This window comes from Oncorhynchus clarkii, chromosome 33 (assembly GCF_045791955.1).
Source record: "Oncorhynchus clarkii lewisi isolate Uvic-CL-2024 chromosome 33, UVic_Ocla_1.0, whole genome shotgun sequence".
Taxonomy (NCBI): Eukaryota; Metazoa; Chordata; class Actinopteri; order Salmoniformes; family Salmonidae; genus Oncorhynchus; species Oncorhynchus clarkii.
This window is the reverse complement of record NC_092179.1, coordinates 2,870,618-2,897,001: the sequence shown is the minus strand read 5'-3', so window position 1 is coordinate 2,897,001 and position 26,384 is coordinate 2,870,618. Positions and strand designations below refer to the sequence as shown.

General features: G+C 42.2%; 1 protein-coding gene across 1 annotated transcript in view; it reads left to right on the top strand.

Annotated features, from left to right (window-relative positions):
• Window positions 1-22,901, top strand: part of LOC139392570 (rap1 GTPase-activating protein 2-like) — a 31,218-nt gene extending 8,317 nt beyond the window's left edge. The window contains exons 7-22 of the mRNA XM_071140622.1: window positions 90-143; window positions 225-308; window positions 421-521; window positions 1,813-1,942; window positions 17,768-17,923; window positions 18,342-18,413; window positions 18,571-18,657; window positions 18,901-19,044; window positions 19,197-19,304; window positions 19,504-19,604; window positions 19,857-19,961; window positions 20,073-20,193; window positions 20,323-20,425; window positions 20,557-20,627; window positions 20,759-20,801; window positions 20,903-22,901. Of these exons, the coding sequence (XP_070996723.1) occupies window positions 90-143; window positions 225-308; window positions 421-521; window positions 1,813-1,942; window positions 17,768-17,923; window positions 18,342-18,413; window positions 18,571-18,657; window positions 18,901-19,044; window positions 19,197-19,304; window positions 19,504-19,604; window positions 19,857-19,961; window positions 20,073-20,193; window positions 20,323-20,425; window positions 20,557-20,627; window positions 20,759-20,767 (1,446 nt within the window). The 3' untranslated portion in view covers window positions 20,768-20,801; window positions 20,903-22,901. The remainder of the gene's footprint in view (window positions 1-89; window positions 144-224; window positions 309-420; window positions 522-1,812; window positions 1,943-17,767; window positions 17,924-18,341; window positions 18,414-18,570; window positions 18,658-18,900; window positions 19,045-19,196; window positions 19,305-19,503; window positions 19,605-19,856; window positions 19,962-20,072; window positions 20,194-20,322; window positions 20,426-20,556; window positions 20,628-20,758; window positions 20,802-20,902) is intronic.
• The last annotated feature ends 3,483 nt before the right edge of the window (window positions 22,902-26,384 follow it).

Here is a 26,384-nt window from a genome sequence, read left to right as displayed (position 1 = left end):
ATAAGATCTAGCTATGTACAGTGTACGTACATATCTTCCTAACTAAATGTTGTGTGTTTCGGTGTGTTCATAACTTGTTGTGTGTTCAGCTGCTGTGTGAGGATGCTGTTGGTCTCAGATTCACTCCAGTTCTGTATCCCAAGGTGAGCCCACAGAAATACATGCAGTATATCACACCATGACCAACAACACTGCTCTAAGTGATTACTCTGCATATTTACCAGGCCTCCCAACTTATAGTGAGCTATGATGAACATGAGGTGAACACCACCTTCAAGTTTGGGGTCATCTACCAGAGGTTTGGACAGGTGAGTTTTGCTCTGTGTGTGTGCTGGAGTTTAGCTATCCTGTTTAGGTTTTAATAACAAACCAAAAAATAAATCTAACACTATTCTCTCTTTCTCAATATCTGTCTGTCAGGTTTCGGAGGAAGAGTTGTTTAGAAACAGTGAGGAGACACCAGCGTTCACTGAGTTCCTCAGTTTACTGGGAGAGACTGTAGACCTACAGGACTTTAAAGGGTAAGAGAGGGGGTAAAGAGAGATAGAGACGGACAGAGAGAGAGAGGGAGTGGGTGGGGTAAAGAGAGAGAGGGGGGGGGGGGGGGAGAGAGTAGCCATCGCCTATAGTGAGATGAACCCGTAGAAGAGTCCCCTAAGCAACCTTGTCCTGGGGCACTGTTCACAAACACAAACAGACCCCACAGAGACCCAGGACAGCAACACAATTAGACCCACCCAAATCATGAGAAAACAAAAAAGATAATTACTTGACACATTGGAAAGAATTAACAAAAAAAACAGCGCAACCTAAAATGCTATTTGGCCCTAAACAGCATAATACCTGACCACTGTGACTGACCCAAAGTTAAGGGAAACTTTGATTACGTACAGACTCAGTGAGCATAGCCTTGCTATTGAGAAATGTCATCGTAGGCAGACCTGGCTCTCAAGAGAAGACAGGCTATGTGCACAATGCCCCCAAAATGAAATGTAAACTGAACTGCACTTCATAACCTCCTCCAAAATGTATAACAACATTAGAGACACATATTTCCCTCAGATTACACAGATCCACAAAGAATTCAAAAACAAACCCAATTTTGATCAACTCCCATATCTACTAGGTGAAATACCACAGTGTGCCATCACAGCAGCAAGATGTGTGACCTATTGCCACAAGAAAAAAGCAACCAGTGAAGAACAAACACCATTGTAAATACAACCCATATTTATGTTTATTTATTTTCCCTTTTGTACTTTAATTATTTACACAGCATTACAAATCAAATCAAAGTGTATTTGTCACGTGCGCCGAATACTACAGTTATTTCACTTTACAGTGAAATGCTTACTTACAGGCCCTAACCAACAGTGCAATTTTTAAGTACAACACTGTATATAGACATAATATAACATTTGTAATGTCTTTATTCTTTTGGAACTTCTCTGAGTGTAATGTTTACTGTTCATTTTTATTGTTTATTTCACTTTTGTTTATTATCTACTTCACTTGCTTTGGTATTGCTAACATATGTTGCCCATTCCAATAAAGCCCTAGAATTGAAATTTAATTGAGAGAGAGAGACACAGAGAGTGAGAGAAAGAGAGAGAGACACAGAGAGAGACAGGGGTTGTAAAGACAGAGAGAGAGAGAGATAATAGGAAGAGGGAGTGAGGGAGAATAAGTGGTAGAGGGAGGAAGAAAGAGAGAGAGAATGGGAGTTGACGGTGAGAGGTAAAGAAATGAGAAGTAAAGAATAACACAGGCTCTAATCCTAACCCCCTGTTCGTTCTCTCCCTGTCCCTGTAGGTTCCGTGGTGGTCTGGATGTGTGTCATGGTCAGACAGGTTCACAGTCGGTCTACACAGACTACAGAGAACAGGAGATCATGTTCCATATCTCTACCAAGCTGCCCTACACAGAGGGAGACAGGCAACAGGTACACACACACACACCTAAAATCCTACACGTAACGGCACACACCTTTCTGAAAACGTATGGTTACTTGCATAACCCCGGTTCTCTGATAATATGATTGAGATGTATCACATGTGGGGGTTCGCCAGGACCTCCTACTCTCTCTGTAGAAAAGGCAGGCCCTTTCAACCTGATAGGCAGCCCTGTCAATCACCCTTAACACCCCTGTTCCTTCAACCAATCAGGGCACTTGGATATGCTGCAGGACTCCACCTCCCCTCACCTCTAGTTAGTGCATGTTTTGCCATGGCAAGAGAAGCAAATAGTTGTGTTGCTGATGGACTTTCGCATGTTGTTCATAACTTAAATGTTGTGCGTACATTGACATGTCAGTGTTGGAAATTGTGTATATTGTGTTGTGCAATGCCTGTCCTGGGGAGGACTAGGCCTACTTGTCAGGTCTAAACGTTTGAGCGAAGTTTGTGCATCTGTAACTTTCTCACTCATCATTACTCACGATTCATTCAGAACTATTCGTAATCATGCTGCATCTCAATTTACCGCATCCGCCAATGGTGGCCTTCCACATCTGTGGTGAAAGGTGACAGAGCTAGAGTGGTGTTTGTCAGAACATGAGACACCCCGGAAATCGGTCTTCTCATCAAAACTTCTGTAGCTTCTGAACGGTTTGACCAACAGTCTAATATGACCACTCAATGGAAAGACAAAGTCTAATATGACCACTCAATGGAAAGACAAAGTCTAATATGACCACTCAATGGAAAGATAAGAATCTCGTCTGAAGGTAGCCCGGTACCAGTTTTTTTTTTTATTATGGGAGCGTACACTAAGCATACAAAACATTAAGAACACCTTCCTAATATTGAGTTGCAAGTGCAACGCTATTTGGCTGGCAGCCACACAAGTAAATGAAAAAGCAAGGTATTTTTTGCAAAAATGATGAATGGCCATCATGTTTCTATTTATCACAGAAATAATGTGGTCAGCTACATTTCCTAATGTTTTGCATGAAGTTAATATAGGCTGGCTACACCAAGGAAAGTACAAGGGAAAAGTAGCTACACATCAGTCAGAGCGCCGTTTGTAAATTCACATGAGGGAAGAAGTGCAACTGAAGCCCAAAATTAATCTAATGCCAAGCAGAAATCACAATAAGAAGCATTTAGTTGTGTGTTTATAAAACACAGCAAGTTATTTCTTATGTGTTTTATATCTTTTATCTGTAAGAAAAGCAAAGAATTCTGCGTTAACGTGACCCCTAAGTTTAACTTGCTAGTTACTAAGTAAGTGGCTGAATTAATAAGGTGACAGGGCCTCATGTTGTGTTAGCTGTGTTTGAGAAGTCAAAGCCCTTTGGATGAGTTACCTGTACAGCTGCCCCAGCTATCTTTTTATTTCCTTGCGTTTTTTCTCTTCTCAGTTCTCGGCCTGCTCCTCCCCCATCTTCTCTGAGCAGAGCAGGCAGCCAGTTGCTCTAGGAAATCCAGACTCTACATAGACACAGCATGCTCCAGAGACAGTACTGTTTATCCTTAACAAGCATGCGTCAACATTTTGTTTATTTGCACCATGACATTTGGGTGGCTCCTACCTACAGTTGAAGTTGGAAGTTTACATACACTTAGGTTGGAGACATTAAAACTCGTTTTTCAACCACTCCACACATTTCTTGTTAACAAACTATAGTTTTGGCAAGTCTGTTAGGACATCTACTTAGTGCATGACACAAGTAATTTTTCCAACAATTGTTTACAGAGATTATTTCACTTATAATTTATTGTATCACAATTGCAGTGGGTCAGAAGTTTACATACACTAAGTTGACTGTGCCTTTAAACAGCTTGGAAAATTCCAGAAAATGATGTCATGGCTTTAGAAGCTTCTGATAGGCTAATTGACATCAATTGAGTCAATTGGAGGTGTACCTGTGGATGTATTTCAAGGCCTACCTTCAAACTCAGTGCCTCTTTGCTTGACATCATGGGAAAATCAAAAGAAATCAGCCAAGACCTCAGAAAAAAATTGTAGACCTCCATAAGTCTGGTTCATCCTTGGGAGCAATTTCCAAATGCCTGACGGTACCATGTTCATCTGTACAAGCAAAAGTATGCCAGTATAAACACCATGGGACCACGCAGCTGCCATACCGCTCAGGAAGGAGACCCGTTCTGTCTCCTAGAGATTAACGTACTTTGGTGCGAAAAGTGCAAATCAATCCCAGAACAACAGCAAAGTACCTTGTGAAAATGCTGGAGGAAACAGGTACAAACGTATCTATATCCACAGTAAAATGAGTCCTATATCGACATAACCTGAACGGCCGCTCAGCAAGGAAGAAGCCACTGCTCCAAAACCACCATAAAAAAGCCAGACTACGGTTTGCAACTGCACATGGGGACAAAGATCGTACTTTTTTGGAGAAATGTCCTCTGGTCTGATGAAACAAAAATAGAATGCCATCCCAACCGTAAAGCACGGGGGTGGCAGCATCATGTTGTGGGGTTGCTTTGCTGAAGGAAGGACTGGTGCACTTCGCAAAATAGATGGCTTCATGAAGCAGGAAAAGTATGTGGATATATTGAAGCAACATCTCAAGACATCAGTCAGGAAGTGAAAGCTTGGTTCCAAATGAGTCTTCCAAATGGACAATGACCCCAAACATACTTCCAAGTTGTGGCATGGTTTAAAGACAACAAAGTCAATGTATTGGAGTGGCCATCACAAAGCCCTGACCTCAATCCTTCAGAAAATGTGTGGGCAGAACTGAAAAAGCGTGTGCGAGCAAGGAAGCCTAAAAACCTGACTCAGTTACACCAACTTTGTCAGGAGGAATGGGCCAAAATTCAAAGCTTGTGGAAGGCTACCCGAAACGTTTGACCCAAATTAAACAATTTAAAGGCAATTCTACCAAATACTAATTGAGTGTATGTAGACTTCTGACCCACTGGGAATGTGATGAAAGAAATAAAAGCTGAAATAAATCATTCTCTCTCCTATTATTCTGACATTTCACATTCTTAAAATAAAGTGGTGAGCCTAGCCTGACCTAAGACAGGGAATTTTTACTTGGATTAAATGTCAGGAATTGTGAAAACTGAGTTTAAATGTATTTGGCTAAGGTGTATGTAAACTTTAACTGTATATCTGTATAACTTTATGAGCCTGTCTTTGCACTCTTTAGCATATCCATTGAATCTCTAAATTTGTGCTAATTTCAGCATTCTGGTAATAGACGCCCAATTAGATTTTTTGTGGGCTTTTTTGGTGCCCCATTGTGTTCTAAGCCGGTAATACTGTCAATCCCGGGATGAGAGAAGGACGGTATACCGCCCAACTCTAGACTCAAGTGCATCACACAGTAGTGTCAAGTTGACTTAATGTCCTTTGGGTGGTGGACAATTCATGATACACACAGGAATCTAATCAGCATGAAAAACCCAGCAGCGTTGCAATTCTTACTTCTAAGTGACATCAAATGAAATTGTATTCGTCACATGTGCCGAATACAACAAGTGTAGACCTTACAGTGAAATGCTTACTTACGAGCCCCTATTCAACAATGAAGTTTTAAAAAATACGGATAAGAATAAGAAATAGAAGTAACACGTTTTTAAAGAGCAGCAGTAAAATAACAGCAGCGAGACTATATATGGGAGGTACCAGTACAGAGTCAATGTGCAGGGGCACCGGTTAGTTGAGGTAATATGATAATTTAGGTAGAGTTATTAAAGTGACTATGCATACAGTGCATTGCGAAAGTATTCGGCCCCCTTGAACTTTGCGACCTTTTGCCACATTTCAGGCTTCAAACATAAAGATATAAACTGTATTTTTTTGTGAAGAATCAACAACAAGTGGGACACAATCATGAAGTGGAACGACATTTATTGGATATTTAAAACTTTTTTAACAAATCAAAAACTGAAAAATTGGGCGTGCAAAATTATTCAGCCCCCTTAAGTTAATACTTTGTAGCGCCACCTTTTGCTGCGATTACAGCTGTAAGTCGCTTGAGGTATGTCTCTATCAGTTTTGCACATCGAGAGACTGAAATTTTTCCCATTCCTCCTTGCAAAACAGCTCGAGCTCAGTGAGGTTGGATGGAGAGCATTTGTGAACAGCAGTTTTCAGTTCTTTCCACAGATTCTCGATTGGATTCAGGTCTGGACTTTGACTTGGCCATTCTAACACCTGGATATGTTTATTTTTGAACCATTCCATTGTAGATTTTGCTTTATGTTTTGGATCATTGTCTTGTTGGAAGACAAATCTCCGTCCCAGTCTCAGGTCTTTTGCAGACTCCATCAGGTTTTCTTCCAGAATGGTCCTGTATTTGGCTCCATCCATCTTCCCATCAATTTTAACCATCTTCCCTGTCCCTGCTGAAGAAAAGCAGGCCCAAACCATGATGCTGCCACCACCATGTTTGACAGTGGGGATGGTGTGTTCAAGGTGATGAGCTGTGTTGCTTTTACGCCAAACATAACGTCTTGCATTGTTGCCAAAAAGTTCAATTTTGGTTTCATCTGACCCTAGCACCTTCTTCCACATGTTTGGTGTGTCTCCCAGGTGGCTTGTGGCAAACTTTAAACGACACTTTTTATAGATATCTTTAAGAAATTGCTTTCTTCTTGCCACCATTCCATAAAGGCCAGATTTGTGCAATATACGACTGATTGTTGTCCTATGGACAGAGTCTCCCACCTCAGCTGTAGATCTCTGCAGTTCATCCAGAGTGATCATGGGCCTCTTGGCTGCATCTCTGATCAGTCTTCTCCTTGTATGAGCTGAAAGTTTAGAGGGACGGCCAGGTCTTGGTAGATTTGCAGTGGTCTGATACTCCTTCCATTTCAATATTATCGCTTGCACAGTGCTCCTTGGGATGTTTAAAGCTTGGGAAATCTTTTTGTATCCAAATCCGGCTTTAAACTTCTTCACAACAGTATCTCGGACCTGCCTGGTGTGTTCCTTGTTCTTCATGATGCTCTCTGCGCTTTTAACGGACCTCTGAGACTATCACAGTGCAGGTGCATTTATACGGAGACTTGATTACACACAGGTGGATTGTATTTATCATCATTAGTCATTTAGGTCAACATTGGATCATTCCGAGATCCTCACTGAACTTCTGGAGAGAGTTTTCTGCAGTGAAAGTAAAGGGGCTGAATAATTTTGCACGCCCAATTTTTCAGTTTTTGATTTGTTAAAAAAGTTTGAAATATCCAATAAATGTCGTTCCACTTCATGATTGTCTCCCACTTGTTGTTGATTCTTCACAAAAAAAAATACAGTTTATATCTTTGTTTGAAGCCTGAAATGTGGCAAAAGGTCGCAAAGTTCAAGGGGGCCGAATACTTTCGCAATGCACTGTATATGATAACAGAAAGCAGCAGAGGTGTAAAAGATGGGGAGGGGAGGCAATGCAAATAGTCTGGGTATCCATTTGATTGGGTGTTCGGGAATCTTAAGGCTTGGGGATATAAGCTGTTTAGAAGCCTCTTGGACCTAGACTTGGCACTCCGATACCGCTTGAGGTCAGTGGCCGAGCAGTTGCCATACCAGGCAGTGATGCAACAAGTCAGGATGCTCGTGCCCTCTTCATGACTGTCTTGGTGTGCTTGGACCATGTTAGTTTGCTGGTGATGTTGACACCAAGGAACTTGAAGATCTCAACCTGCTCCACCGCATCCCCATTGATCAGAATGGGGGGCGTGCTCGGTCCTCTTTTTCCTGTAGTCCACAATCATCTCCTTTGTCTTGATCACGTTGAGGGAGAGGTTGTTGTCCTGGCACCACAAAGAAAGGTCTCTGACCTCCTCACTATATGCTTTGTCATTGTTGTTGGTGATCAGGCCTACCACTGTTGTGTCATCGGCAAACTTAATGATAGTGTTGCAGTCATGATTGAACAGGGAGTACAGGAGGGGACTGAGCACGCACCCTTAAGGGGAAGCTGTGTTGAGGATCAAAGTGGCGGATGTGTTGTTACCTACCCTTACCACCTGGGGGCGGCCTGTCAGGATATCCAGGATCCAGTTGCAGAGGGAAGTGTTTAGTCCCAGGATCCTTAGCTTATTGATGAGCTTTGAGGGCACTATGGTGTGGAACGCTGAGCTGTAGTCAATGAATAGCGTTCTCACATAGGTGTTCCTTTTGTCCAGGTGGAAAAGGGAAGTGTGGAGTGCAGTAGAGATTGCATCATCTGTGGATCTGTTGGGGCGGTATGCAAATTGGAGTGGGTCTAGAGTTTCTGGGATGATGGTGTTGAAGTGAGCCATGACCAGCCTTTCAAAGCACTTCATGGCTACAGACGTGATTGCTACGAGTCGGTAGTAATTTAGGCAGGTTACCTTAGTGTTCTTGGGCACAGGCACCATGGTGGTCTGCTTAAAACATGTTGGTATTACAGACTTGGATAGGGACACTTGCCAGTTGGTCAGCGCATGCTTTGTGAATGTTTACCTGTTTAAAGGTCTTACTCACATCGACTGCGGCTAGAGTGATCACACAGTCTTCCGATAGAGCTCGTGCTCTCATTTATGTTTCAGTGTTATTTGCCTCGAAGCGAGCATAGAAATAGTTTAGCTCGTCTGGTTGTCTCGTGTCACTGGCAACTCTCGGCTGTGCTTCCATTTGTAGTCTGTAATGGTTTGCAAGCCCTGCCGCATCTGACGAGCATCAGAGCCGGTGTAGTACGATTCAATCTTAGTCCTGTATTGACGTTATTGCCTGTTTGATGATTCGCCGGAGGGTATAGCGGGGTTTCTTATAAGCTTCTGGGTTCGAGTCCCTCTCCTTGGAAGTGGCAGCTCTAGCCTTTAGCTCAGTGTGGATGTTGCCTGTTATCCATGTCTTCTGGTTGGAGTATGTACGTACGGCCACTGTGCGGACAACATCATCAATGCACTTATTGGTGAAGCCAATGACTGATGTGCGGTACTCCTCAATGCCGTCGGAGGAATCCCGTAACATATTCTAGTCTGTGCTAGTGAAACAGTCCTGTAGCTTAGCATCTGCTTCATCTGAACACTTTTGTATTGATCTAGTCACTAGTGCTTCCTGCTTAAATGTTTACTTGTAAGCAGGAGGATAAAATTATGGTCAGATTTGCAAAATGGAGGGTGAGGGAGAGCTTTGTATGTGTCTCTGTGTGTGGTCCAGAGTTTTTTCCCCCTCTGGTTGTACATTTAACATGCTGACAGAAATGTGGTAAAACGGATTTAAGTTTCCCTGCATTAAAGTCCCCGGCTTCTAGGAACGCCACCTCTGGGTGAGCGTTTTCTACTTTGCTTATGGCGGAATACAGCTCATTCAATGCTGTCTTAGTGCCAGCCTCTGACTGTGGTGGTATGTAAAACAGCTACGAAAAACACAGATGAAAACTCTCTTGGTAGATAGTGTGGTCTACGGCTTATCATGAGATACTCTACCTCAGGCGAGCAATAGCTCGAGACCTCCTTAGATATCGTGCACGAGCTGTTGTTTACAAAAATACATAGTCCAGCGCCCCTTGTCTTACCAGACACCGCTGGTCTATCCTGCCGGTGCAGCGTATAACCAGCCAGCTGTACAGTCGTGGCCAAAAGTTTTGAGAATGACACAAATATTAATTTTCACAGTCTGCTGCCTCAGTTTGAATGACGGCAATTTGCATATACTCCAGAATGTTATGAAGAGTGATCAGATGAATTGCAATTCATTTTCAAAGTCCCTCTTTGCCATGCAAATGACCTGAATCCCCAAAAAACATTTCCACTACATTTCAGCCCTGCCACAAAAGGACCAGCTGACATCATGTCAGTGATTATCTTGTTAACACAGGTGTGAGTGTTGACGAGGACAAGGCTGGAGATCACTCTGACATGCTGATTGAGTTCGAATAACAGATTGGAAGCTTCAAAAGGAGGGTGGTGCTTGGAATCATTGTTCTTCCTCTGTCAATCATGGTTATCTGCAAGTAAATCATTGCTTTGCACAAAAAGGGCTTCACAGGCAAGGATATTGCTGCCAGTAAGATTGCATCTAAATCAACCATTTATTGGATCATCAAGAACTTCAAGGAGAGCGGTTCAATTGTTGTGAAGAAGGCTTCAGGGCGCCCAAGAAAGTCCAGCAAGCGTCAGAACCGTCTCCTAAAGTTGATTCAGCTGCGGGATCGGTGCAGCACCAGTACAGAGCTACTTCAGGATATGGCATAAGGCAGGTATGAGTGCATCTGCATACACAGTGAGGCGAAGACTTTTGTAGGAAAGCCTGGTGTCAAGAAGGGCAGCAAAGAAGCCACTTCTCTTCAGGAAAAACCTCAGGGACAGACTGATATTCTGCAAAAGGTACAGACTGCTGAGGACTGGGGTAAAGTCATTTTCTTTGATGAATCCCCTTTCCGATTGTTTGGGGCATCCGAAAAAAAATCTTGTCCGGAGAAGACAAGGTGAGCGCTAGCATCAGTCCTGTGTCATGCCAACAGTGAAGCATCCTGAGACCATTCATGTGTGGGTTTCTTCTCAGCCAAGGGAGTGGGCTCACTCACAATTTTGCCTAAGAACACAGCCATGAATAAAGAATGGTACCAACACATCCTCCGGGAGCAACTTCTCCCAACCATCCAGGAACAGTTTGGTGACGAACACTGTCTTTTCCAGCATGATGGAGCACCTTGCCATAAGGAAAAAGTGATAATTAAGTGGCTCGGGGAACAAAACATCAATATTTTGGGTCCATGGCCAGGAAACTCCCCAGAACTTAATCCTATTGAGAACTTGTGGTCAATCCTCAAGAGGCGGGTGGACCCACAAAAACCCACAAATTATGACAAACTCATTGATTATGCAAGAATGGCTGCCATCAGTCAGGATGTGGCCCAGAAGTTAATTGGCAGCATGCCAAGGTGGATTGCAGCGGTCTTGAAAAGAAGGGTCAACTGCAAATATTGACTCTTTGCATCAACTTTATGTAATTGTCAGTAAAAGCCTTTGACACTTATGAAATGCTGGTAATTATACTTCAGTATCAGACAAAAAGTATCTAAAGACACTGAAGCAGCAAACTTTGTGGAAATTAATATTTGTGTCATTCTCAAAACTTTTGGCCACGAATTTATGTTGATAGTGTCGTCGTTCAGCTCAACTCCATGGAGCATAAGATATTACAGTTTTGAATGTCCCGTTGGTAATTTAATCGTCCTCGTAAGTCATTTTTTTCTCCAAAGATTGCATGTTTGCTAGAAGAATGGAAGTAAGTGGGGGTTTATTTGATCGCCTACGAATTCTCTGAAGGCAGCATGCCCTCCGGACCCTTTTTCTCCACCTCCTCTTCACGCAAATCACGGGGATCTGGGCCAGTTCCCAAGAAAACAGTATATAATATACATAGCAGTATACATAGCTTTTGCCTGGTCAGTCTGTCATGGAAAGAGAGGAAGATATTGTTTTGTACACTCAGTGTATTGGGAAGTAGTTTAGTGCCCCCCATTTTTTTTATATCCATAAAAAAAAGTTTCTAATCTCCTGATCTCTCAGATCTAAGACTTTAAAACAAACTTCCTTTTGATTTATTTTTGGACTGTCTGTTTTTCCATGTATGAATCTGTTATTCAATGCGTTTCTAGGGACTAATATCAGTAAGGCCAAATTCAATGTTTCGTCAATTTTTAAATCAAATAGCTAAATGATGCTTGGTATGACCATCTTTAAACAAGTCCATATGTTAGCCTAGTTTATTCCTTCATTAGCATGTTTATTCCATATGTTTACAGATCTCGCTATCCATTGCATGTAGGCTTCTCATTATGAATAATTATGCTTGTGGTTTATTATTGTATGGATGAGTCCTCATGAGTGTATATGTTCTTTCCCTTTTAGAACCACAAATGAAATACATTTAATGGAAGCAGATTTGTCCGTGTGTGTAACTGTGTGTGCGTCCGCGTGTGCTGACAACCAAGTATACCGATATGGGCCTGTTGTGGAAATTCACCACTAAGAACTCAAACTCAAAGTAAATTAATCAATCAGCCAGTGATAATAAATAATATTATCTTTATTATCTTTATTATCACAGCCAGTGATAATTATCATTCATCAATCCAAGCTTGATGAAAACTCTGAAGAGGGTGTTCTCTTTCAGTCTTCTTATACTACTACACAACCAAGTCATTTTAGCATGATTTACATGATTCATTATTCATCATTAACGTTGGTTCCTGTACGTGACTGACTGGCATCTCACAAGGCTTCTTCTCGCAAAGCTGGGACCTTGAAACTGAGATACTCCTTTTGGTTCCCAGAGCAATGTTCTGGGCGTACTGCCAGTTGGTCAGAGGAGAAGGTCACAGTCACCTGCACAAACCAAGATGGAGTGAGAGGAGATGCTGTTTACAATTTAAGGCGTATCTCTTCAGACAATAAAATGTTCCCTCACAGGCCTCATGTTCTAACTGGACAACCAGTTATAGTGGGCAGATCCAATCAAATCAGCATTAAGTAACCAGCGAGCTCCAGCTAGTCATTTTTTAAGTACCAACAGTGCATTCAGAAAGTATTGATACCCCTTGACTTTTTCCAAATTTTGTGTCACTGGCCTACACACAATACCCCATAATGTCAGTGGAAAGATGTTTTTTTATATATTTTTTATATTTAATACAAATTTAAAGCTGAAATGTCTTGAGTAAATAAGTATTCAACCATTTTGTTATGACAAGCCTAAATAAGTTCAGGATTGTTGAACATGATTTTTGAATGACTAACTCATCTCTGTACCCCACACATACAATTATCTGTAAGGTCCTTCAGCCAAGCAGTGAATTTCAATGCTTCAATGCTTCTGTGGGTCGCTCTGGATTGGAGTCTGTTAGATGAATGAATGTAATGTAAATGTTGAGCAGCTTCACTGTAAGTAGATTGTAAAGAGTTGAAATGGCAAAGTAATGATCAACAACTAACTTAACAAAGCTTGAAGAATTTTAAATAGAATAATGTGCAAATATTGTACAATCAAGGTGTGCAAAGCTCTTAGAGACTTACCCAGAAAGACTCCCAGCTGTAATCACTGCCATCGGTGATTCTAACATGTATTGACTCAGGGGGTTGAATACTTATCTAATCAAGATACACTACATGGCCAAGAGTATGTGGACCCCTGCTCGTCAAACATCTCATTCCAAAATCATGGGTATTAATATGGAGTTGATCCCCTCTTTGCTGCTATAACAGTCTCCTTTTTTCTGGGAAGGCTTTCCACTAGATGTTGGAACATTGCTGTGGGGACTTGCTTCCATTCAGCCACGAGCATTAGTGAGGTCGGGGACTGATGTTGGGTGATTAGGCCTGGCTCGCATTCGCCATTCCAATTTATCCCAAAGGCATTGAGGTTGAGGTGAGGGCTCTGTGCATGCCAGCCAAGTTTTTCCACACCGATCTCAACAAATCATTTCTGTATGGACCTCACGGGAGCATTGTCATGCTGAAACAGCAAATGGTCTTCCCCAAACTGTTGCTACAAAGTTGGAAGCACAGAATCATCTAGAATGTCATTGTATGCTGTAGCGTTAAGATTTCCCTTAACTGGAACTAAGGGGCCTAGCCCGAACCATGAAAAACAGCACCAGATCATACACCAAACATTACAGTTGGCACTATTCATTGGGGCAGGTAGCGTATTCCTGGCATCCACCAAACCCAGATTCGTCCGTCGGACTACCAGATGGTGAAACGGGATTCATCACTCCAGAGAACGTTTCCACTGCTCCAGAGTACAATGGTCGCAAGCTTTACACCACTCCAGCCGATGTTTGGCATTGCACATGGTGATCTTAGGCTTGTGCGTGGCTGCTCGGCCATGGAAACCCATTTCATGAAGCTCCTGACAAACAGTTATTGTGCTGACATTGCTTTCAGAGGCAGTTTGGACCTCGGTAGTGAGTGTTGCAATGGAAGACAGATGATTTTTACGCGTTACGCGCTTCAGCACTCGGCGGTCCCGTTCTGTGAGCTTGTGTGGCCTACTACTTTGCAGCTGAACTATTGTTGCTCCTAGACGATTCCACTTCATAATAACAGCACTTACAGTTGACCATCTCTAGCAGGGCAGACATTTGACGAACTGACTTGTTGGAAAGGTGGCATCCTATGACTGTACCACGTTGAAAGTCACTGAGGTCCTCAGTAAGGTCATTCTACTGCCAATGTTTGTCTATGGAGATTGCATGGCTGAGTGCTCAATGCTATACACCTGTCAGCAATAGGTGTGGCTGAGATAGCTGAATTTACAAGCATTCAAAGTCAATGTAATCGCACATTCAATGACACATTTAGAATAGTATTTTCAAAATCCCACATGCTATACTAACAGTTTTATAGTATCTGAAATTGTTTAAATAGTACTCAATGTGTCTCTACACCTTCTCAGTAAGTACTTCTTAGTTACGGAACATCTGAGGGTTGCTGATGTTGGGAATACCCTGGCTTCAGAGAGCATGTTTTATGATACAGGAGTTGGCCAATTCCCTACATGTGATACATCAAAACAAGTATTATAATTTTTTGGTACTTTTATTTAAATCAGGGGAGCCCAGTGTGGGTATTCGGACAGCCACTGTCGGTGCCTCAGCAGGCCGAGAAAGTGGAAAAATTACCTTAACAAAGGTGAACCTTCTCGCCAACCAAAATATCCTGCAAGGAGCATAGGACCATGGAAGGTACCATCTCCACGACAAAAACACACCAAAAATGCACCAACTTGCGGATGTCACACTTCTGCTGCATGGTGGAGACTTTAGTTTAGTCACGGTTGGCTATTGAAAGTAGAACCCAGTAGAAAATGGGTGATTTCATAGCGAACTGAAGCTTGTATCCCCTCGTAATAGTAGACAGCCCTTTGGGAGTAACTGGATTAGATATTCTGCATAGCGGCTTACCAATTCCCTCGAGGGTCTCAAACATGATGTTTCTCAACCATAGTTTGGAGGAGTGCTATTAGGCTACTAGTGATCGGCACCAATATGGAAAGTCTGTGTCAATTGTCTGCATTTTTTTTTCAATTTGAAAATTGGAGACTGAAATGTGACTGACCTGCACAGCAAGGTTTCCGTACTAGTGACCAAGAATATTTAAATGTATTGGACATTTGAGACATTTACTGGTCATCAATATGCACTGGGTGTGTAATCCATTAGGGCGTCCGCCCACACAGCCAGCGTCATCAATAAACGAGGGATGTTCGCCAAACGAGCCACATTTGTGTCCTTAAAAACAGCCTACAACTAATTACAAAAACACTATTCCTTGTGTTTCGATGTGTAGCATATGCAAAACCTATTGTTTTGTATGATATTAATATTTAAAAAATGAATATAAATGAAGAGAAGCTATGACTTAGCCCAGAGACAGAGATAGATATGTCAGATAGGCTATTGCATCTGCTATACAGATATAGGAGTACAGGAGGAGGCTAATTAGTTCATTTTCTATCAGAATATTTGTTATAAAGATAAGCATTATATTGTTTGATTATAGCAGTAACTCTGGTAGTCCTAAAGCATTCTTCCTCATTTCAAATTCAACTGTCAGAGGTTCAAATCATTGGTGCACAATGCAAATAGTACAGGTAACCATTTGGTTACCTGTTCAGGAGTCTTATGGCTTGGGGGTAATGAATTAAATGGTAGTACGTACTGGATGTCCTTTGGGTGGTGGACCATTCTTGATACACACAGGAAACTATTGAGTGTGAAAAACCCAGCAACATTGCAGTTCTTGACACAAACCGGCTGGCACCTACTACCATACCCCGTTCAAAGGCACTTAAATATTTTGTTTTGCCCATTTACCCTCTGAATGTCTCACATACATAATACATGTCTCAATTGTCTAAAAGCTTAAAAATCCTTATTGAACCTGTCTCCTCCCCTTCATCTACACTGATTGGATTTAACAAGCTACATCAATAAAGGGTCATAGATTTCACCTGGCTTCACCTGGTCAGTCTATGTCATGGAAAGAGCAGGTGTTCTTACATTTTTTTTATTCAGTGTATACACACTGGTCATAAACCTCACATGTTTAGTGAATCTAACTACAAAGCAGATGATGCCTTCACAAAAATTTGGTCAAAACATTTTCTTTCTTACCTCAAAATCTATCAAAGCCTATCACAGGGTCTTACTTCTTCACATGAGGGTTGAGGATTAAATTGAGCATGTGAACAGTTAGTCACATGATTCTAGCTTGTTCCTGATTAGAAATATTGAGTGTTACAACTATCCCATGTTACAACCATCCCCAGTCTCCCCTACTTATAACCGATCTTAATCTAAATATGGAGCCCAATTAAAAAGACAGATCAAACTTAATTTAACCAACAAAAATGTCTCTACAGAATGAAACAAAACACTTTTTGCATATTTAAAGAACTAGATTAAATAGATTAATAAATAGGCCTACAGAAATAACAATGATATACAATAATAATAATTATAAAACAAGTGATTTAAAAATATGAACAAATAAATAAATAAAAGTTCCAAAATTGCATCCTACCTGAATAGCGAGTTGCACAGTAGCCTGCATTTGGCCGAATCAACGTTCTTCTCATCTTTGTCCACTACAACATTAAAACGTGTAGCAGGCTCCAGAGTAACAATTTCGTTTTTCAGTTGGTAGCACCAGCCATTAACTTTTTCTCTCTCATGCTAACACATGGAATTGTTTTAATCTAACAGAACATTTAATATAAAAAAAAGATTAAATGTAGCCTACCGCCCTATTCGTCCTATGCACTCGTAATGACCAATGCGCATTATCTTCTCTGTAAAATAGTTGATATTAAGCTCAACATTTGAGTTGAGAAATAAAAAGTAGACCTACAGAAAGCTGAGAACATCCTCTCTCCATCTGTGCCAACTGGAGAGTTGTGTTTTCCAAGCAATTGGATTTTAAAATGTTATACAATCAGAACACTTTTTTTCTCCCGAGCATTGTGCATGTGACTTGAATTCATTTTAATTATGTGAATAGCCTAATGACGATGGTGAGAGCCCAGTAACAGATTGACTGTAGTCCCCTTAAGCATAGATTATTTTTTCACTGTCTCTCTAAAATCACAATGTTTTGATTTATATGGTCATGTGACAAAGATAAGATTTTTGTCTCTTTTATCAAAATCATTTTTTCCAAAATTAACTGTTTTATTTTCATAACTGATCAAAATGCAGGTATACTATAGCCTATAGATAATATTCTGCCCATGTGAACACATTTACTTTAGGGCATATAAAAACAGCTACATGACTTAATGAAAATCAGCCAACAGACTATATTGTTTCACATTCTTTAATAAAAGTTTCCCCTCCAAATAGGCCTACAAGGAAACTCTATGTGTCTTGATGACATTGAGTGTGCAGGGGGGTCTGTACACAGCGTAGTATCTTGCACAAAAAATGTTGCCCTCTCGACAGGGTCTGAAGACCTACGCTTGGCAAGCAAAATCCTTCAAGGTTTGCATGTGAGGAGATTAAGCAGGCAACGGGTATCCAGTCAATATTAGGAGAGCTAGAGTAGTGAGTGACACTCTTTGTGACAAAGAAAAGCGAGAATAACCAGAGGGTGGGAGAGTGGCTCCTTTTATGGAAGTGAGGGTCACCTGTCTCCAACAGACACTTTTAATAGATACTTCTGAGAGAGTAGGAGTTCCTAGCTAACCCCCACATGTCATACTTCGAAATAAGTATTTGAAAGAAACCCTGACAAAGGTAGTAGCTTGCTACCAAAACATTGGTTCGTAACTTTTGATGAAATAGAAATTGATGAGAGTAACCCCGCCCCCACAGCTCCAGAGGAAGCGACACATAGGAAATGACATCGTAGGAGTGGTGTTCCAGGAAGAGGCCACACCCTTCGTAGCAGACATGATTGCCTCAAACTTCCTCCACGCCTTCATACTGGTGCAGGTGGACAACCCCTGTACCCAACAAACCACCTACAAGGTACTGAACAAACACACACACTCTAACCCAGGGGTCGGCAACACCGCAAGTAATATTTTTGGGCCCCCAAAATATGTTTTTGTAAAAAAATATATATAATAACGTAGATTTTGGGGGGGGGGGGTCATTTTGTAAAATCACCAGGAATTCAACTAAACATGTGTTTAATTTTGGAAATCTGTTCCCAAGTATTCCCATGAATAAAAAAAGAGACATGATTGTATGAAATTATTGTTATTTTCAAATACAGTTTTGGTCAATTTGCATTGTACAATTTATTATAATTATGTTCTGGCCCCCCGACCATCTGCTCCGATAAAAATCAGCCCATGGCTGAATCAAGTTGTCTACCCTTTCTCTAACCTAACATACACACGCACATGATGACAACTCTGGTCATTATGGTTATGATTGACAGGTGTCAGTCACGGCCCGAGAGGGTGTACCTTCATTTGGCCCGCCCCTCCCCAGTCCAGCAGTGTTTAAAAAGGTGAGAACAGCCTGAAGAGATTTAGGAAACATGGTCTATTCCGAGAGAATTCAAATAGATTTCAGCTTTTACCTATTCATGAATAATTGCTCTGGGCTTTGAAACCATTTGTTGCATTTGTCTGTTTTTTCTTCTCTCGCCCTCTCTCTCCCTCCAGGGTCGAGAGTTCAGAGAGTATCTTCTCACTAAGTTGATCAATGCAGAGAATGCCTGCTACAAGAGTGACAGATTCGCCAGGCTGGAGGTGGGTAATAAATAAGTTATTTTAATGATTAGATTGTATGGTAAGCACATTGCGTACTACAGAGGGAGTCTCAGACCCACCTAAACCTAGGAGGACAACCTCAGACCCAAGCCAAAACCGTGTTTATGTGGTCTTGAATGGTCTCTCAAGTCATAGACGACAAGGTCAAGATTTGAACTCAGGTCAAATGTATAACATATTTAAGTGCATTTTATGTGGTTTATATTACTTGCGTGTGCGTAGGAGCGAACGCGGGTGGCCCTGCTCGACGGTCTACATGACGAGCTGCACAGACACACTCAGCGCATGCTGGGAGTGGGCATCGGCCCCGAGGAGGAGCGGGCGGAGAATGGACATGGCCACGGAGGACTGCTGGAGTCCATCAAGGTCAGACACACACACACACAACTATCTCTCTCTTTTCATGTTTCCCTCTCTCCTACCTCCACATATTTTAACTCAAAAAGGCATTAATTAATGAGTGAACAAGAATACATTTTCTCTCTCTTTCTCTCTCTCTCTCCCTCCCTCTCTCTCAGAGGGCGATGCGAGGAAGGAGTGTCTCCATGGAGATGATGGCAAAGGGTGGAGGAGGTGGCCTGTCCACCAGTCTGAGTGGAGGGGTTCTGCTCCACAGCAGCTCTGATGTGAGGGGGGGGGGGGGGTGATTAGAAGTGGAGGCAGAGGTCAGGAGGTGGGAGAGAGTAGGTGGGAGTGGGGATGATAGGTGGTTAAAAAGGCGAGGACAGGGGGACAGTGAGTCTTATAGTGGATAAAATGCTGTTACAACTTCTCACTCATCTTGCTCTCTTTTCCCTACTTCTTCCCTACTCCTCTCTCTCTCAGGCAACTAATGTTAAGTCTCCAGTGAAACGTCGCTCTGGTCTTTTCCCTCGTCTGCTCAGTATAGACAGCCAGACAGAGAGACATAACCACAATCATCGCAGGTAGGACACAGACACACAGATGACAATAGATCTATAGATGTAATGAATGTGTTGGTGCCTTTCGGGCAGTTCAGAGTGTTCATTGAGGAATGGAATAGTTTTTCATGACTGTTTTTTGTTTGTATTTGTAATTTTGTAATTGTACGACGCAGGGCTCCCTAGCTAAAGAGACCTTGGTCTCAATGGGACTCTGTTAAAACAATTACGATACAAAGATTTAGTACATGATAGTGGCGCTTTTGTCCTTTACAGTCTCCATAGTGACCAGAGAAGCTTTGATACTGGCCACCCCACGCAGGAAGTGAGGTCAGAGACCCTCTCTAACCCCAGCTCTCCAGAGGCCTCCCTTAAGGAAAGGTGTGTTTCCCCCAAATTGGATCCCTCTCTCTCTTTCTCTCTCTAGGCCCAGCAGTGTAAAGCTAAAGGGGAGCAGTAGGACTAACGTCTCTCTTACACCCCCCCCCCTAGGCCCAGCAGTGTAAAGTTGAATGAGTGCAGTGCAAGCAGGACAAACGTCTCACACTCCTCATCTAGTACAAGTAGCTTCAGCAGTGCAGCAGGAGAGGGAGAGGCCACCGACACTGACCCTGTGAGTGGGACCTGTTTGTTTGAGTGAATGTGCGTGCTTCAAAGAGAATGAGAATGTGTGTATGTGTAGTGTATTTCTCACTTTATCCCTTCTCTACATCTCTCCATCCCTCTCTATGTATTTCTCTAGAACATCCTGGCACCCTCAGTGTTCCTTTCTGTTCACAGCCCCTCCCTCACTGTTGAAGGTCAGAGTTCAGGGACCCCTGTCATTATGTGTCGCAGCCCCACTGGTAACCACGACAACAGCTTCCTGTACTTTTAATAATCGTACTTTTCTAACTTAACGTAAATATTTCTTAGTTATTACATCAGAGGGAATGTTTGTTTATAAATGCTTGTTTTGTTTCTCTTTTCAATCTAGAGTTAAAGAATAAGAGTTCTCCTAGATCCAACTTGAAGTTCCGTTTTGATAAATTGAGTCACTCTGCGACAGTAAGTGTGTGTGTGTGTGTGTGTGTGTGTGTGTGTGTGTGTGTGTGTGTGTGTGTGTGTGTGTGTGTGTGTGTGTGTGTGTAAGAAAGAGAACCTGTGTGTGTCACCAGCCCCTCCTGTCTTTCTAACAGGGACACTAGGTGACAGATGTGGGATGAGAGAGAGATAAAACAGGTGAGGGAGGCTCTTGTAAATTGAAATGTGTTAATTTGTTTCTCACTCTGTTGTTTCTCATTTTGTGGTTGGAACTGTTTCTCTTTTTCCCACTTTCTCAGTTCAAACGGGATGGAGGTATGAAGGGCAGTACATTAGGGATGGGTGGAGAGAAATAACAAGAGAGAGAAGGCCCCTCCAACCGGAGGAAGAGGTTGAAAGAAGAGAAATGGCTCAAGATGGATGATTCGGTACGCACACTACAGTGGAAGTTTTAGGCCCAGGCAAAGCTGTGCTCCGCCTAGTGGATAATGGTCCTTTCATATTCAGCTGTCTGTGTGGTTGTTTCCTGAACACTGATCAAAGTTCTATGAGTGGCTCTAACATGGGTCCTTGTCAGCAACTGCACTGCATTCAATACCACACAGAACTGTAAGGCATAGATTCAATTCAACATCACTAAGGCCAGAAGTTTTTCCTGACCATGTGGTCTAACCAGGAAAAACTCTGGCCATAGGCATCACCAATGGAGGCAATATTGATGTCCAGACCGCCATTCTTGGAAAGGGAAAAATAATCATGGCTTGTCATACAAATGTTACAATCTGAGGGTCCCTGGAATTTCTACACTGAACAAAAATATAAAAGCAACATGTAAAGTGTTGGTCCCATGTTTCATTAGCTGAAATAAGATCCCAGAACGACACGCACAAAAATATGATTTCTCTAAAATGTCGTGCTCAAATGTGTTTACATCCCTGTTACTGAGCATTTCTCCTTTACCAAGATAATCCATCCACCTGACAGCTGTGGCATATCAAGAAGCTGATTAAACAGCATGATCATTTCATGTGCACCTTGTGCTGGGGACAATAAAAGGCCACTCTAAAATGTGTAGTTTTGTCACCCAACACAATGCAACAGATGTCTCAAGTTTTGAGGGAGCATGCAATTGGCATGCTGACTGCAAGAATATCCACCACAGCTGTTGGCAGAGAATTGAATGTTAATTTGATGTATGCACTTCACGGATTAATCCTGGTTTCAACTGTACCCAAGCAGATGGCAGACAGCGAGCATGTATGGCTTCGTGTGGGCGAGTGGTTTGCTAATGTCAACGTTAAAAACAGAGTGCCCCATGGTGGCGGCGGTGTTATGGTATGGGCAGAAATAAGCTATGGACAATGAACACAATTGCATTTTATCAATGTCAATTTGAATGCACAGAGATACCGTGATGAGATCCTGCGGCCCATTGACATGCCATGCATCCGCTGCCATCACTTCTTGTTTCAGCATGATAATGCATGGCCCCATGTCTCAGGGATCTATACACAATTCCTGGAAGCTGAAAATATCCTAGTTCTTCCAATTGCTTGCATACTCACCAGGCATGTCACACATTGAGCATGTGTGGGATGCTCTGGATCAACATGTACGACAGTTTTCTCCAGTTCCCGCCAATATTCAGCAACATCACACAGCCATGGACAATCAGTGGAACAACATTCTACAGGCCACAATAAACAGCCTGATCAACTCTACGCGAAGGAGATGTTGCGCTGCATGAGGCAAATGGTGGTCACACTAGTTACTGACTGGTTTTCCTGATCCACACCCTTACCTTTTATTTCAAAGGTGTCTGTGACCAACAGATGCATATCTGTATTTCCAGTCATGTGAAGTCATAGATTAGGGCCTAATTAATTTATTTCAATTAACTGATTTCCCTATATGAACTGAAACTGAAAGTAAAATCGTTGAAATTGTTGCATGTTGCATTTATATTTTTGTTCAGAAGGAATAAAGTGATTCCTGATTCTGTTCTAATTGTTCTATTTCTCTGTCTGAAACAATCATCCATGCAAAAGAGAAAATGACAATGTAAAATCAAAGAAAAATAAAAATGTACCCAGCAAACATCACTCTATTGGCCCCATGTGGGTATTTGGTTGGCAAGGTGGGAACGGGCTAGCCCACACCAGGCCCACACCAGCCCAACATGGACTAGCCCACAGCAATCCCACATCAGCCCGACACAGGCCAGTCCACACCAAGCCAGTAGCATGTATTTATTGATGCCAAGAGAATCCAGGCCCCCCCCCCCCCAAAAAAGAAAAATACATACAAAATGATTGTCTTTTGTCTCTCTGTGTTTCATACATTCAGCCTCTTGTGAATTGAATGAAATGTATCTAGCCAGAGAAAGCATCAAAGCAAGTGAAACAGCCCCTCTCTGTCTCAGTATGTGTAGCCCATCTATCTGATGCTGTCTGGTCAAAAAGAGTATGACATTGTTGCCGCTCGTAGCATTGAACGCAAGGGAAGCCAGCAAGCATTTGGCCTCCCTTGATAATTTTTTTAATTAATAATATCCAATTGTCGTTGAGCTAAACTGAGCGATCTCAGCTGTTTTTTATTTTTATTATATTTCACCTTTATTTAACCTGGTAGGCTAGTTGAGAACAAGTTCTCATTTACAACTGCGACCTGGCAAAGATAAAGCATAGCAGTGTGAACAGACAACAACACAGAGTTACACATAGAGTAAACAATAAAAAATAAAAAAAAGAGTCTATATACATTGTGTGCAAAAGGCATGAGGAGGTAGGCGAATAATTACAATTTTGCAGATTAACACTGGAGTGATAAATGATCAGATGGTCATGTGCAGGTAGAGATACTGGTGTGCAAAAGAGCAGAAAAGTAAATAAATAAAAACAGTATGGGGATGAGATAGGTAAATTGGGTGGGCTATTTACCGATGGACTATGTACAGCTGCAGCGATCGGTTAGCTGCTCAGATAGCAGATGTTTAAAGTTGGTGAGGGAGATAAAAGTCTCCAACTTCAGCGATTTTTGCAATTCGTTCCAGTCACAGGCAGCAGAGAACTGAAAGGAAAGGCGGCCAAATGAGGTGTTGGCTTTAGGGATGATCAGTGAGATACACCTGCTGGAGCGCGTGCTACGGGTGGGTGTTGCCATCGTGACCAGTGAACTGAGATAAGGCGGAGCTTTACCTAGCATGGACTTGTAGATGACCTGGAGCCAGTGGGTCTGGCGACGAATATGTAGCGAGGGCCAGCCGACTAGAGCATACAGGTCGCAGTGGTGGGTGGTATATGGTGCTTTAGTAACAAAACGGATGGCACTGTGATAACTGCATCCAGTTTGCTGAGTAAAGTATTGGAAGCTATTCTGTAGATGACATCGCCGAAGTCGAGGATCGGTAGGATAGTCAGTTTTACTAGGGTAAGTTTGGCGGCGTGAGTGAAGGAGGCTTTGTTGCGGAATAGAAAGCCGACTCTAGATTTGATTTGTTTGATATGAGTCTGGAAGGACAATGTACAGTCTAGCCAGACACCTAGGTACCTATAGATGTCCACATATTCTAGGTCGGAACCATCCAGGGTGGTGATGCTAGTCAGGCGTGCGGGTGCAGGAAGCAAACGGTTGAAAAGCATGCATTTGGTTTTACTAGCGTTTAAGAGCAGTTGGAGGCCACGGAAGGAGTGTTGTATGGCATTGAAGCTCATTTGGAGGTTAGATAGCACAGTGTGAATGGTCCTGTTGCACCAAAAAAGTGTCAGGGGAAGCCAGCTTGGATTTGGCTTCACACCAATCACATCACATCAGAAGCCAAACGTAATTCATAGGAAAAAAACGTAATGTTGTGTCGTTGTCCTCCGGTGGCTAGCAGCTAAATAAAATGAAACTGTTCCACGAAAATGTGCATATGAAAAACATAACTAGCACACAGTTTCGGTAGAAATGGTAGGATAAATTGTAAGCCTCCCCAAACTTGAAACTCACAAACTTGAAATTTAAGCGCCTAGGAATAGACTGCTGTGAATAGAGCGCACATTATTTATATTTTTTTTAAGGGTAGATCAACTTTAATATTGCAGATAGATAGTGGCTTCTATCAATGTAATTTGTCTGCATCATTTCAAATCCCCCATATATTTGTTTTTGTAAATATATTTTCCTTTATTATTTTCCCCTAACACTACCACCCCTCCCCTAATTGGAGTAAACTAATGGACAACAATACTTAGGCTTCTACTGACAGCTTATACATACTATATCCATTTTACAGACACAGTATATTTTACATTAGTTATCTTGTGTTTGTTTTTAGTCTCACCCTTCAGCTACCCTCAACCCCTCCCATCTACAGTGCATTCGGAAACTATTCCGTTTTTTTCCCTCATCAATCTACACACAATACCCCATAAAAGCTTTTTAGAAAACGTAACAAATTTTAAAAAATGATCACATTTGCATAAATATTCAGACCCTTTACTCAGTACTTTGTTGAAGCACCTTTGGCAGCGATTACAGTTTCTTCCATTCTTCTCTGCAGATCCTCTCAAGCTCTGTCAGGTTGGATGGGGAGCGTTGCTGCACAGCTATTTTCAGGTCTCTCCAGAGATGTTCAATTGGGTTCAAGTCTGGGCTCTGGCTGGGCCACTCAAGGACTTGTCACGAAGCCACACCTGCATTGTCTTGGCTGTGTGTTGTCCTGTTGGAAGGTGAACCTTCGCCCAAGTCTGAGGTCCAGAGCACCCTGGAGCAGGTTTTCATCAAGGATGTCTTTGTACTTTGCTCCTTTCATCTTTCCCTCGATCCTGACTAGTCTCTCAGTCCCTGTCGCGGAAAAACATCCCCACAACATGATGCTGCCACAACTATGCTTCAACGTATGGATGGTGCCAGGTTTCCTCCAGACGGGACACTTGGCATTCAGGCCAAAGAATTCAATCTTGGTTTCATCAGACCAAATAATCTTGTTTCTCATGGTCTTAGAGTCCTTTAGGTGCCTTTTGGCAAACTCCAATCGGGCTGTCATGTGCCTTTTACTGGGGAGTGGTTTCCGCCAGGCCACTGTACCATAAAGGCCTGATTGGTAGAGTGCTGCTCTCGAAAGTTCTCCCATCTCCACAGAAGGAACTCTGGACCTCTGTCAGAGTGACCATTGGGTTCTTGGTCACCTCTCTGACCAAGGCCCTTCTCCTTAAAGTTACATGTAATTTGCGCCATGCATGATCATTGCAGCCTATCATTTCATGAGAACGGGCTCACTTAGCATTGCTGTACCGCAGCCTAAGCCTGCAGCATCCTACTTACCAAAGGTTGCACCATGTCCATTACATTGTAGAAATGTATCAATATCCATATTACTGTAGCTTCATCTTATTCTTTTTAACTATTTATATGACGCAATTTATGGAAGATGCCAAAACTTTGGAGATAACAATAGATAGAGAAGTCAAAGATAGGGCAGTGGTTTTGATCTGTAGTAAAGTTTTCCCTAAATCAATGCGTATGACAAATCCAGCTCCAGAACCAGTCATAGAGCCAGCTGGCTAATCTTTTGAATACAGATAACATATTAGCTGTATTAAACTCCATGTGGAAATTCTATGTGGAGATTCCCACACCCAATTTGGGTCGCTTTCGTCATTCTTCGGAGGTGGAATCTAAACATGCATTTCCTCTCTAGGACAAGAAATTACATTGAAATAGTGGTGAAAACTTCCTCTCCGCACTGTTTCCACATGCCAATGTGGGCATGTTTCCTGGTAAAAGATGGGCTTCTTT